Source organism: Zalophus californianus, chromosome 3 (assembly GCF_009762305.2).
Source record: "Zalophus californianus isolate mZalCal1 chromosome 3, mZalCal1.pri.v2, whole genome shotgun sequence".
NCBI classification, from domain to species: Eukaryota; Metazoa; Chordata; class Mammalia; order Carnivora; family Otariidae; genus Zalophus; species Zalophus californianus.
In genome coordinates this window covers 132,720,857-132,732,984 of record NC_045597.1, presented here as the reverse complement: position 1 = coordinate 132,732,984, position 12,128 = coordinate 132,720,857, and the positions used below count along the sequence as shown (strand labels likewise).

General features: G+C 42.3%; 1 protein-coding gene across 2 annotated transcripts in view; it reads right to left on the bottom strand.

Annotated features, from left to right (window-relative positions):
* Window positions 1-652: 652 nt before the first annotated feature.
* Window positions 653-12,128, bottom strand: part of NOSTRIN (nitric oxide synthase trafficking) — a 56,158-nt gene continuing 44,682 nt past the window's right edge. For both annotated transcript variants that reach the window (XM_027590548.2, XM_027590547.2), the window contains exons 11-16: window positions 9,397-9,505; window positions 8,432-8,520; window positions 5,491-5,616; window positions 4,426-4,540; window positions 3,247-3,336; window positions 653-878 (exon numbers count right to left, since the gene is read on the bottom strand). In XM_027590548.2, the coding sequence (XP_027446349.1) occupies window positions 742-878; window positions 3,247-3,336; window positions 4,426-4,540; window positions 5,491-5,616; window positions 8,432-8,520; window positions 9,397-9,505 (666 nt within the window). In that variant the 3' untranslated portion in view covers window positions 653-741. The remainder of the gene's footprint in view (window positions 879-3,246; window positions 3,337-4,425; window positions 4,541-5,490; window positions 5,617-8,431; window positions 8,521-9,396; window positions 9,506-12,128) is intronic.

Here is a 12,128-nt window from a genome sequence, read left to right as displayed (position 1 = left end):
CGTTTCCTATCCACTTCGTTCTTGCTCTCAGATCCCAAGCCGTCTCCGGCTCACACCTGACTTCACTTCTAAGAGCAGTTCTGGGTGTGCAGAGGGGGGGTATATAAGAAGCCACGGCCTCAAAGCTTGCTTGCTGAGGATGGAGCTCCATTCTACACTGAGCTCCTCTGCCTAGTAGCCAGACCTCTTGTCTACCATCCCCTCTTCTGATAATCGGGACTCTTGACCTCAGCTCCTGATCCTCTATTCTACCCTCTCCTAACCTGGGGTCTGACCTGCCAGGCTCTGCTGAGCTCTTCATCTCATTCTTAAATCTCTTCTTCCTTGCCTCCCGGGCCCTGCTTGACCCCTCACAGGTCTGCTCTGACCTGTTGCCACACAATCCAGACGAAAAGGACATCTAAGTCCTAATCTCTGTGGTGCTACCAGAAAACTATGTGAGTTCAGGCAAGTGGCTGAACTGTCTGAACTCCGTCTCTCTCCCTGTGTGACCCCGGGGGCTGTGTTGGGGCAGCTTTAGGGTTTTTTAAGATTTGAAAACTCTGGTTGCTGTGGGGCCTCTTTCCTGCCTCCCTCCACTCTCCATCTTCTGATTCTGTTTCAAGCAAACAAGCAAGAGTGCAAAGTGCAGTGACACACGGGTGAGTCTCCATTCTCTATTTGTAAAGATTACAGCATTTATCTTTATTTGCACTGCCCTGTACAGCTGACAAAGGAAGGCGGTGTGTTCGGAATCTTGTTTTATGCCTGGGTAGCCGGGTTCCCAGCATTTGAAGGGAGCTCCTCCACATAAGCAGCAGGAAAATGGCCCTTTTTTCCATTCAGGGAACCAAACCACCAACCTTCTTCTTGTTTCCTGTATATAGTCACAATGTCGCCTGTGAAAAATGCATATTTAGTTAGACAAATGGCTCTCTGCTATTTAAGCACATGCCCGAGCCCAGCTGGTAGGACAGTTTTAAGGAGATTCTGCTTTCAAGGAGTTACTTGGTAACATCATTCTCTGCACATGATTCCGATGAAGCAAAACTTATCGAACACCTCTGTATGAAGCAGGCATAATGCAGGGAATATTAAAAAGAATAAGGTAATAGGTAATCAAGTTATGCCGTAAGATAGTTTCATTAAAAACAGTATCATGGGGGATCATATATACTTCTTGTGCTGGATGGCTTACTTTGGATACAGCCTATCAAACTTTTCTCGGTGTCTGTGTTTTCAGGGTTTCTCATGTTGGTGGCCGAGAGAGTCTGGTATGGTGACTGTTAGGAGTATGTCTCAGCTACAAGACTTTTCTTTAGCTCAAGACAGCTTCTCTCCATTACATGAGCCAGTTTTATAGTCCAGAGTTCCAACTCACAGCTTTGCACAGAAACACAACTCCCCATTCAGCAATGTAGATCGCTTTAATAAACTATCAATTTGAAGACAATACTTCTTAAAGCAATGAATCAAATACACGGACTTCCTAAGAAACACATGGCCCTTCTGTAATTCTCTCTTTTTAATAATACTATTCTGATATTAATAACCCTAAAGCTTAACCTGGTGCCCCAAATCCTCTGGCTAAATCTTTCTCTTGTGAGAAAGAGTCCTTCCCCTCTGGCTGTTGACTACACATCAAAGCAGAAACTTCATCTTCCTTCAAGATCCAAGAGCTCCTTTATCTTGAGCATCCTTCTGAGGTAACTTTTCAGTCTTTCTTTCATTCTCTTCCCCAATTATTTTCTTTCTTAGGCAAAGGACTGTCCACCCCTCTTCCATCCCTCCTCTCTCATAAATCACTTCTTATTCTTACGGGAGATCGTTCTCAGTCTAAGTTCTACCTCCAATGAGTTCTCTCAGGTCAGCAGATCTCCGGTCAGCGTATCGACACAATCTACTAACAGGAATTCAAACAAATAATTTAAAGTCTTGTTGCCAGCTTCCCCAAGCCTCTGATGGCTCCGTTTACTTAAAGAACCCATTTACAATATAAAGTATAAGTAGACTTTGCTGCCAACAGAGCGGAAGACGAAGAAGAGAATGAATTTATTGTATACCTATGTAACTCAAAGCCAGGCCCTAGGGTCTAGGTGGCATCTGGGAAATGTGTTTTTTATTCATATGGGAAGTGGGAATACAGCATTTCATTTACTCACTTACTGCTGTAGGGTAAACCTAGGGGTGACATGATGAGGAACAAAGTGACTTCCAGAACACTTCCTACTTTAAATAAAGGCAACATTGATTTAAGATGAATGGAGGAGAGGGTCTACTTTCTATTTCCTTTTTTCTTTATTTATTTCTGAGCTAGAAGGAAAAGTAGTTGCTGGAAGAAATCTGGCTGGTGAACTGAAAAGGAAGCACCCGTTAACCAATAGCAAGTATGTGGTGTCCCTGTTGTATGGCCGCAAAATCCATCGTGACTTCCTGTTGGCTAGGCTCTCTCCTACAACACAACTCTCATTCACTCACATTTTCATTTCCGGGTCTCTGCCTTAGCTTTAACATCCAAATATGGTTGCTAATTGGACACACAAAGAAAGTTGAGGCTAGTGACTTTTTCTTATTTAATGATGAGGGTAACCCATGACAGCACACCTTTCCATGTTCAAAAAATCTTTGACACAGCGAAGGGGGTCATTTCCTAGACTGGCCATAAACCACTTTTCTGAGAGGTAAATGGGAGAAACATTAAGCTGGGAGTTCTCTGCCCTGACTTCTAGAACTCACGCTTACCCTAAGCCATGAGAGGAAATCATTTCACATTCCTGTGTGTTTAGCTTTCTGAAAAAGAAAAAGGTGGGGCTACCTTTCTAACAACTTTCCATTACTGACACTCTATCCCAGTTAGCACTGTGATAAGAAGCATGACTCTGGGTTTCTGGGTTCAAAGCCTGTGCTATCACTTCCTGTAACTTCAGTCAAAGTACTTAACCTTTCTTTGCCTCAGTCTCTCAACAATAAAATGGGAATAAACAATAATACCTACCTCGAAGGGCTTTTATGAACTTTAAATGGGACAATGTACTTGCAGCAATGTCTAGCACTTAGTAAACACTGAATAAATGTTAGTTATTTTTATCAATGTGACTTTTATTTTTGGCGTGCCTTATCTTTATGTCTCAAAAAGGGTGATTATAAACCTTAGATGATTTGATGTTGTAGTAACTTGTAAGGCTTTTGTAACAAAGACAGGAGTGTTACTCAAGTGAAAGATCTCAACATGGTAAGGCAATCAAACTATTTGAAAATGATTCTTACCTTTTTCCAAATTTAATTCATCATCTTGTCTGGCTTGAAAAGAATATAAAGCCTTGCAAAGACCACTGCCGAGCTGGGCCACACCGGAGGCTGAAATTTGGATCCAGTTATAATTACTAATGCTATGTCAGTAGGCAAGATGAATATGATGGGAAGCTCTTGAGTTATTTCATGGTGTGGTACAGAGCCTAAATATACTGACATCTTCTCAAAAGGAAAGTTGTAATTTCATACAAAATTCATTCCTTGGTATAGTAACCATTTATGATACCCTACTATGTGTATGGACTAGGTATATGATATAATCAAAAACTGTATCATAATGTGGAACATAATAAGTCTGGAGAAGAAAATAATAAAAATGATAATTTAAAATTGTTTCCCACATGAACTTCTTATCAACATCAGTTAGCTAATACGTATGGTAGTTGATGCATGTTTTGGAAAACACACACCAGTTTTGCCATTCAGGCAGAGATAGGGGCCTTGGAGCACGTGCTTGCTTCCATCATCCCGAGGATCTGATGGAACTCTTTAAACATTGTGACGGTGAGTCTTTATTACACCATGTGGACCATTACGTCCTGGGTTTTCCTGAAACTCTTCCTGCCAACTTCTCATCAAGAAACTCAAGAATGAAGGTTATGGAAACTATAGTTAAACAAGGGACAATGACGTGTGTGAATGTGTGTGTGTGAGTGTGTGTGTGAATGTTGAAAGGTGAAAAGTGGGGGGTGTGCGTTGGCAAATAGCTAAAGTCAGGCAGCTGAATAAACGGAATAGGTAGGTCTTGGGATCACCATGTTTCTCACAGAAAGGACAGGATTTCCATGGAAGTTTGGAGAACGGTGTGGAAACAGAGCTTCTCACAATGGTTCAGGGGTGAATGTATGGACAGCAAATTGCAGACTGTCTGAATAACATGGATGCTAGTCATCTAAGGGATCTTCTCATAGCTTACATTTTCCCCTCCCAACCCTCCGTTTTTTGATTCCTTCCCACATTTTGGATTACATCTGTACAGAAAGCGCATAAATGCTAACAAATTAATCAGTCCTAACCGAAATGCAAATTTCTTTGAGCTGATATATGCCCATGTGACTCTGAAAATAAAATGTAAATGTCACAATGTGCTTTACCAACAGAATCCGGCCCCAAATTATTGTGGGCATGGATTACCTGTAGATGAGGAACTTGGGATTCTCTGCCCACCAGAAGATGTCCTGCTCACAACACTCTCTAATCTCTTCATCAGAAAAGGCCGAGATATTTTTACGTAACTATGTGTCTGTTGCTGTTTAAATAGTACAAAAAAAAAAAAAAAAAGAAGAAGAAGAAGAAAAAGTCATTTCAACAACACTGTCATCAAAGGTAATTTTGAAAAGTAACTCTTCCACATTCCTGTTTCCCTCAGGAATTTTTTTTTTTTTAATTTTGGGGGGAGCATATAAATAAGTTATTCAATACTTTTCTAAACTCTACTATAAATCTTAATTGTTTCTGAAGCCATAATATTTTTCAGAATTAGAAAATTACCTCACTGTATAGCCTGTGTTTGCAATTCTGACCTGCAGCTCCAGGTCAAATAATAACATTCAGAGCTGAGCTTCCTCAAATGCAACTTTAATTGGCTTTAACGCAAGTGAAATTGTCTTGACTCTAAGTGATTGAGATCGGTTTAGGGTCCTGAGTCTCATGAAAAGAAAGTAATCCCTTTATCACAAGATGGTTACAGCTCCCCCTTCTGACAGGAAATGGAAAACAGCTTCAAGGAGGAGGGACTCCTGTATATTCACATGCTCATTATCAATTCAACTAGTGTTTCGTCGGGAAAATGCATGGGTGTGAATTTTTCAAACTGTTCTCACGCTTTACCCACATTCTGTACTTTGTTAAATGGATGGGACTAGTGCATATCACAAAATCTTATGATTTAGGTCTGTATGAAATTTTACTCTAAAAGCATGTTCAAAGAATGAAGTCAAGATACGAGGTGGAAGAAGAAGGAACCCAAAGTGTTATTAGCTCCTCGTATTTAGTCTAGAAAGCATGTATTCATTTGCGATTAGCTCTTGTCACTGCACTCAAAAGGAATAAAAATAAATTTATCTTAAAATTCCACATTGGGATTTGAGATATATGGCATATATAATTCATAATAGCCTTTTTGCCCTGGCACTACTTGAAGCCACTCCATACAGCAAGCCCCGTCAAGAAATTACAACTCATCTCTTAAATTTTTACCTTTTCTTTCCACTTGAAGATGGAGTTACTACAGGGATGGCTGGGTTGAGGTCTTTGCTCAAGTTCTGCTAACACCGATGACAGTTTGTAGGAGTTTGCTTGCAAAAGGTTTAGTTTCAGATTGGTCTGTGGATACATCATTTGGCCATGTGAGTAAAGTTCTAGAAAATGAGGCACAGCTGGGTGGGTAAAGGGATATCAGGATAACTTCCAAGATGACAAAGAGGTCTAGAAAGGCACACATTTAACTCATGCGGACAGGCACAGAAAATGTTAAAGGAGAGCAAAAAGTGGACCCTTTAAGCACTTTAAAGGAAAACCCTGGTTGTTGAGTGCACCTTATTCTGGACTCGTAAACAGGATAAACTGGAAACCTAGATAGATCAATATTTTGTGGCAACAGATAGCTTTACTCAGTTTTCTGTTGAGGATTGAGAAAGGGGATAATAAAGTGTTGATTACAGAAGGTAGACTTTCAGAGGGCTTTGAAGAAAGGCAGTTGAACGGCTCAGCATTGTGAACACAACTGAACTCGTATCAAATAGAATCAAACTAAAATGGTGTGAAGTGGGTTTTGTTGTTGCTGCTGCCGGTGTTATTGTTTTTCTTAAAGAGGTGAGGTCTTATATTACCCAAAAAGTTTGCAGTAACACTTCTGGAAACTGGAAACAATATTCAGGAGTATTTGGGTATAAAAATAAGTGAAGCTAAAGATACATTCCTAGTTCTCCATTTGACCTCCTGTTCCCCATTTGACCTTGAACTAGAAACTTCCTAAGAGCTTCTTTGACAAGCTGTGTTCAGTCAGGGTGACTGGAATCTAAGCGATGGAAGGGGCCCGCTTATCCCATCTCTTCCTCACCATTATTTCTCCCTTTTCCACACCTCCAGCATGGGGATTCCTAACCCTACATCCCTGCCAGGGGGCCACGACCATGGACTGAACACCTCTGATCAATGGGGAATGATCCACTGCATTGTGGGGCAAGCTTACCTAAGGTGAAATCAAAACCCACTGCATACCTTCTACCATTAGACCTAGTCTGCATCTGAGAACGTCAGAGGGCAAGCCTCCTTCTTCCTCTGTGTGGTGCTCCTTCTCATATCTGAAGACAGCGTCTAAATATATTCAGTTTCTGCAAAAATTTCTCATAGAACATGCCTTACCAACATTCTTGCTTCAAATATGGCACTTAAAGGAACAAGAGACAATGAATGGGGAAGAATTTAAATGAAACAGAGTTTCTTCCTGCCAGAAACCTTCCCTGGGGAACACAAAGTCTACCAATATCACCAGTTTCCCTCCACCAGATGCAGGGGTATAACCAAGTTACATGGGTATTTGGCATCCACTACTTGAAGGTTCATATTGGCTCCATCATAAACACCGTGAATTCAGGGGGCAGACCCTCTCCGACCTTGTACCCTCCGCTGGGTGAATCAGGCCAGCGTGTACCCAGATGATCCCAGTACATGTTCTACGCTGGTAATGACAATGAAAAATTCCGTGCAAGAACAGCCGAAGAAATAAACTTACAACTTAACACTATCACAAAATTCTCCACATGACTCTATTTTGGTAAATATTATTTGCATAGATTTAATAGACCAAACATTTTGCACTGTCACGGAAGATGTCCTACAGACTGCTTTCTAATTTCATAGGAACCACAGTCAAGCGTCCCTGCAAGTGTGTTAGACCTCTGCCCCCAGGTGAACAGAATTCAGGCCTTTCTTTTCACTAAGAATGTTAGGCTTGTTTTTATAACAGCTCCCCCCCCCCCCCCCGCGTCTAAAGGAAGCCTCAGCTGAAAAATAGATTAAACTGTACTTGGCTATATCAGTCTCCTTTCCCCAGAGAACTATTGACATTGCCTATTTGGACAGAGGTAGTAGGTACCTGCGTTCACAAGAGAGTTAGGCTACGTACAAGGTACTGAGAGAGCTGGCCCAGCTGCCCGTACCCTTCAAAACATTGCTGAAGATTGTGTATCTCTTCCTGAGTTCTTCTCACATGAATCCCAGTCAACTTCCTCTCTCTCTCTCTCTTTCTCATCACAGCAGAAAACCTGTATCTAGCACATGTAGTTCCTAGTATCTGATTGTTTTTATTCCTACGTAAAATTCACAGGCCTCTGCTGGCCTCCCTTTTCACTGTGGGTGCCTCTGAAGTGGCCACATTGTCCATCGCTCCCCACAAAAGCCCGGGCGGGAGGGGGGTGCTGCTGTGGGCCAGGATCTCAGCAAAAAGGCCCAGAGATGTCCCTGCCCTCTCCTGACAGCGCCTCCCCTCCCCTCAAAGACCACCTCAGCCTCTAAACGCTTTTCCCTTGTTCTCAGAAGTTTTTGCCACACACCCGAGACTACCCTCTTCCTTCTGTGGGGTCACAGTTTTCCTTTTTCCTGTTATTTTCAGAAGCCCCTGACGTTTGCTGACGGATAAATGGAAAATGGACTCTTCATAGTTACCAGGATTTCAGCTCTCCTCTGTGCACAGGGCTGGCACTTTCTAGCTAATACTTTATCCTCACAAAAACCCTTTGAGGTAGGTACCGAGAAAAGTAAAGTTGTCCCAAGTCCCTGGAAAGGGCAGAACGAGATCCAAATTCAGGCCTTTCTGAATCAGACCCTGTGTTTTTAATCACTTTTCTTAACCGGGTTAAAGTACACATGGTTTCCAGACCCTGATGGAATTATTCTATTTTGGGGAATTCTATTTTAGGCACAAGTGGTTTCCTGGAAGAACACTAAAGCAAACATGTCTAAGTAGCTGAATTTTTCCAGATCCCTCAGACTGCTCGTCAAGCAGGCTCTGTGACTAGATTGTTCTATGTCATGAGAAAAGAAAGGCAAGCAGAGGTCAAACGGCCCAGAAAACAAGCATTCTAAAAATAGCTCTTTCATCATTAAATCCAGGAAAGTGGATGCTGCAAATATTTACCTCGTCCATCAAGGCTGCTGTGATTTTTTGACTCTCTGCGTCGGAGAAGGCAGGGTCCCTGGAGTTGGACTTCAGCATGTGTTCCAGGCCTGACAATGAAATCACCCTTTCAGTCATCGCTGCGCATCCTGTTCTGGAGGGACTGAGATGGGGCGCGTGCAGGGGGAGCCTGAGCCCAGAAGTCACACCAGGAGGATTTCCCAGGGGCCGAGGCTGTTTCTCTTTGTAGTTGCTACTAACTTTTACTGAATGGGTGGCCTGTACCTTCATTTAATGAAAGTTGAGAAATTCTGGTGTTTAATAAAAAAATCTTGATTGTTATTTTGCAAGATGAGCTTTCGAATCCTCCTTGAGGACCCAGTATGTGGTCGGTTCCCAAAACCATCCCAGTGTTAGGCTCTCCCTCCCTACGGTAGTTAAGTTTCTAAACATTTGACTCTCTCGGATTTCCTAGCAGGGATTACATTTCAATATGTTGTTCTGGTCCACATCAAATAAGCTCCACAGATCAGAATCACAAGCTGTTTTTATTATCCGTATCGCTTTAGAGCTGCTCACACTCCGACATCCCTAACTCATCTAGAAGGATAGTTCAAAAAGAAATAAACAAGGAAACCAAAAGCTGTGTGCACAAGGAAGTTCACCATGTTTTAAACCAAACGAGTTTTCCCTCATTCCAGCCAATTTCAGAAACACGGCAAAATGCTATTATTTCTGGAAACAGAAATATAGTGCTTGTCTAGCTCTCTCAAATAGACCAAAACGTCATTTTCAATCTGTTTGCACTCTCCTTTCTTCTTTCCCATTTTTCTTTATTCACGCATATTAGCTTTGACACATGATTCTTTAAATGAGGTGATCCTTGCCCCAATTAGCAGAAGTGGAATCACCCTACCTCTGAATGAAACCTCTGAGTAGGAAGAACACTTTCCCTTATCGGGCCATTCACAGATATAATTACACACCTTCCTGGTCTCTTGAGGCTTTTTCAATATCTTTTTGCAGTCTCAACAGTTTTGATTTTAATGAAGACTCTTGTCGCTCTTTATTCATTGCATTGTTAAGATCTTCTTCCTTTAGGGACAAAAAATGATGCTTGACAATTTAAGGTTTGCTACTCCTAGTTGCACTGAGAATTTCACTGACAACTGTATTTAATATTAACGTGACAGAAGAAAAAAGTAAAAAAAAAAATAAAGTCAGGCTAACCTTTGGTTTTATACAGATTGTTCTATCTGTTCCAGACCTGTTTAATAAGAAAACATCTTGTCCACAACTTGTACGTACACAGCTGAGCACTTTCTTTAATAGAACACATTATTGTTGGAGAAAGAGCTGTACTATAGTTATTTCACAGTTTCTTGATAAGTGAATCTATTCGTTGGATACTTTACGGCTCCCTATTAACCTTGATTCAAGTTAGAGTCCTTTAAAGCTCCAAATGTAGCAGGGTGTGTTTGCCGGGAGCCAGGACTGCCTCGGGAGTAGAACAAATGTATATTGTGCTCTGTTCTGTATTGGCTGGCTACTGGGAACACATGAGCTCTTCCCAGGATGGGTCTATAATTTCGTCAAGCCCCGAAGCATAACATTAAGAGACCTAGCAATTCAAGGCCACATTCATTCATGAGTGGTGCAGACAGGAACACGTGATTCGGCGAGTGACAGGACATGAAAGTTTCAAGGAGGCTAGAAGACTTAACCAGAATTTTTTGGCCAAGGGGAAGGAGGGCAAAGGGTATTCAGGGCTGGAGAAACGGCACAAGGAAAGGACAGAGGGAGGCAGCAGGAGATGTATCAGGAAAACCACACACACCAGTTGCTTGAGCAAACACCGTGGAAGGAAAAGTTGTCTTGGCAGTTTAGGCCAGATTTTCGGGTTGAAGTAGGGGATTTTACCATATAAAATGTGAGAACTGTTAACAATATCTGAGCTTTCACATCCATTATTTCAAGGGTCGAATGAAAAAAATGAAGATGTCAGGGTCGGGTGGGGAGGCGGCTGAAGAGGAGTGTAGCAGACGGACAGGAACCCGTGGGTAAAGAGGGGACACCAACATCTGAAGACAGAAGTAGAGGAGTCAGGACTTTGCTGATATGGAAGGAGAAAAACAAGAATCCTGAAAGTCAGTGGAGAGATTAGCTTTAGATAGATTGTCCTGAAGCGTGAGGATTTAGAGCAGAGTGAATAGCCTTGATAGGAATAATAAAGTATAGATAAGCATATTTTACTTACATATTGTGAATTGTATGTTATAAAAGTTGATATCTGTGTTACATGTGATTCTTACAACACCTCTATGAGATTGGTTTTATTTTCCCTCTGACACTCAGAAAAATAAATGAAGACCCAAAAGGAACAGTTTGAAACCCAGGACCTCTGAATCCCAGTGCTCCTCCCCACGCCCACCTGCTCCTGCACGTGCCCAGCCCCGCCCCCCCCCCAGCCCAGCAGCCCAGCAGCCCCCAAACCAGCCCGCGCTGAACGGCAAGGCTGCCTAACTCCACCCCTCCGGCCCTCCTCGCTGGAGAAATGCACATCATACTCCAGCTCTGGCTCGGCTGGGTGCCAGGCCAAGACTTCATTTGGGTTGTTTGGGGATGCCTATTGTTTACAAATGTATTTCCAGAAGTGGATCCCTGCTGGCACAACTCAAGGATAGAAAGTACTGCTGTCCTTCAACTTTCTTAAATTTGCCCTTCTCCTCTAAAGATTTCAGAAAGATCAATATTGGAGGTGGCAGATGAAATTGCAGATGCAACCTTCTGAGCATGGCCTTTACGGTAACCTTACAAATATTTTCACACTGATCACCAGCCCCTCAATATCTGCGCTTGGATTGTTCTCCTTTCTTAACCCTAGTCCCTGTACATTTCCAGTCTATGCTTATTGCCAATGTCTATAAGGGCAGATTCTGGGCGTGTTTTGCTTTGAGGATATTAAGGAAATCCCATTTACCCACGTGGAGATACAGTCCATTCTCTTAGACAACAGACATGTAGTCATTAGCTCTGGTGCCCTGACTGTTCCGTAGAAACCAAAACTTCCCATGGGCATGTCAATTACAGATGAACAGTCACGCTGCCTCCCTATACATCTCACTAGAAGGCTAATCACATTTTCAAGGAGAATGACCCCTATTTTACTGACAGGCTAGTCAATAGGCACTTTTTATAAGAAAGTAACAAATATATTTTATTGTACATTTTCCCATCTCAGGGGTTGCCTACGCCATTTGGAAGAGGGAAAAAAAAAAAAGATGAGAGCTTTCCGCTTATAATCAAATCTTACTTTCCACTTTCACCGCTACATTTGCTTCTGCTTCGAACAGACATTGCTATTGCTAATTCGCTTCACTTTTGCCAGGGTAGGAAAAAAAGATTTAATTCAAGAAAGAGGTGGCCATTTACTGCTGTTTGGAGGGTGGGGGAGGGGAAGGCTGCTCAGGAGCCACTGTTGTGTCTAATCTAATTGCCTTTCCTCCTCCTTCATCTCTCGTTCCCTGAGCAGGACTCCTGGGATGTTGACTTCAGCTACACTTTGAAGCCTATAAGAGGCCATGACCAGTAGGCTAGTTCTCCATACAGGGGGAAACGAACCTTCTCAATCTGGACCTTGAAAGTCTGGACGAAATACAGCAGAGGAATTCTTCCTTCAGATTGCGGTAATTAATGATCAGTTCCTAGAACACTACAA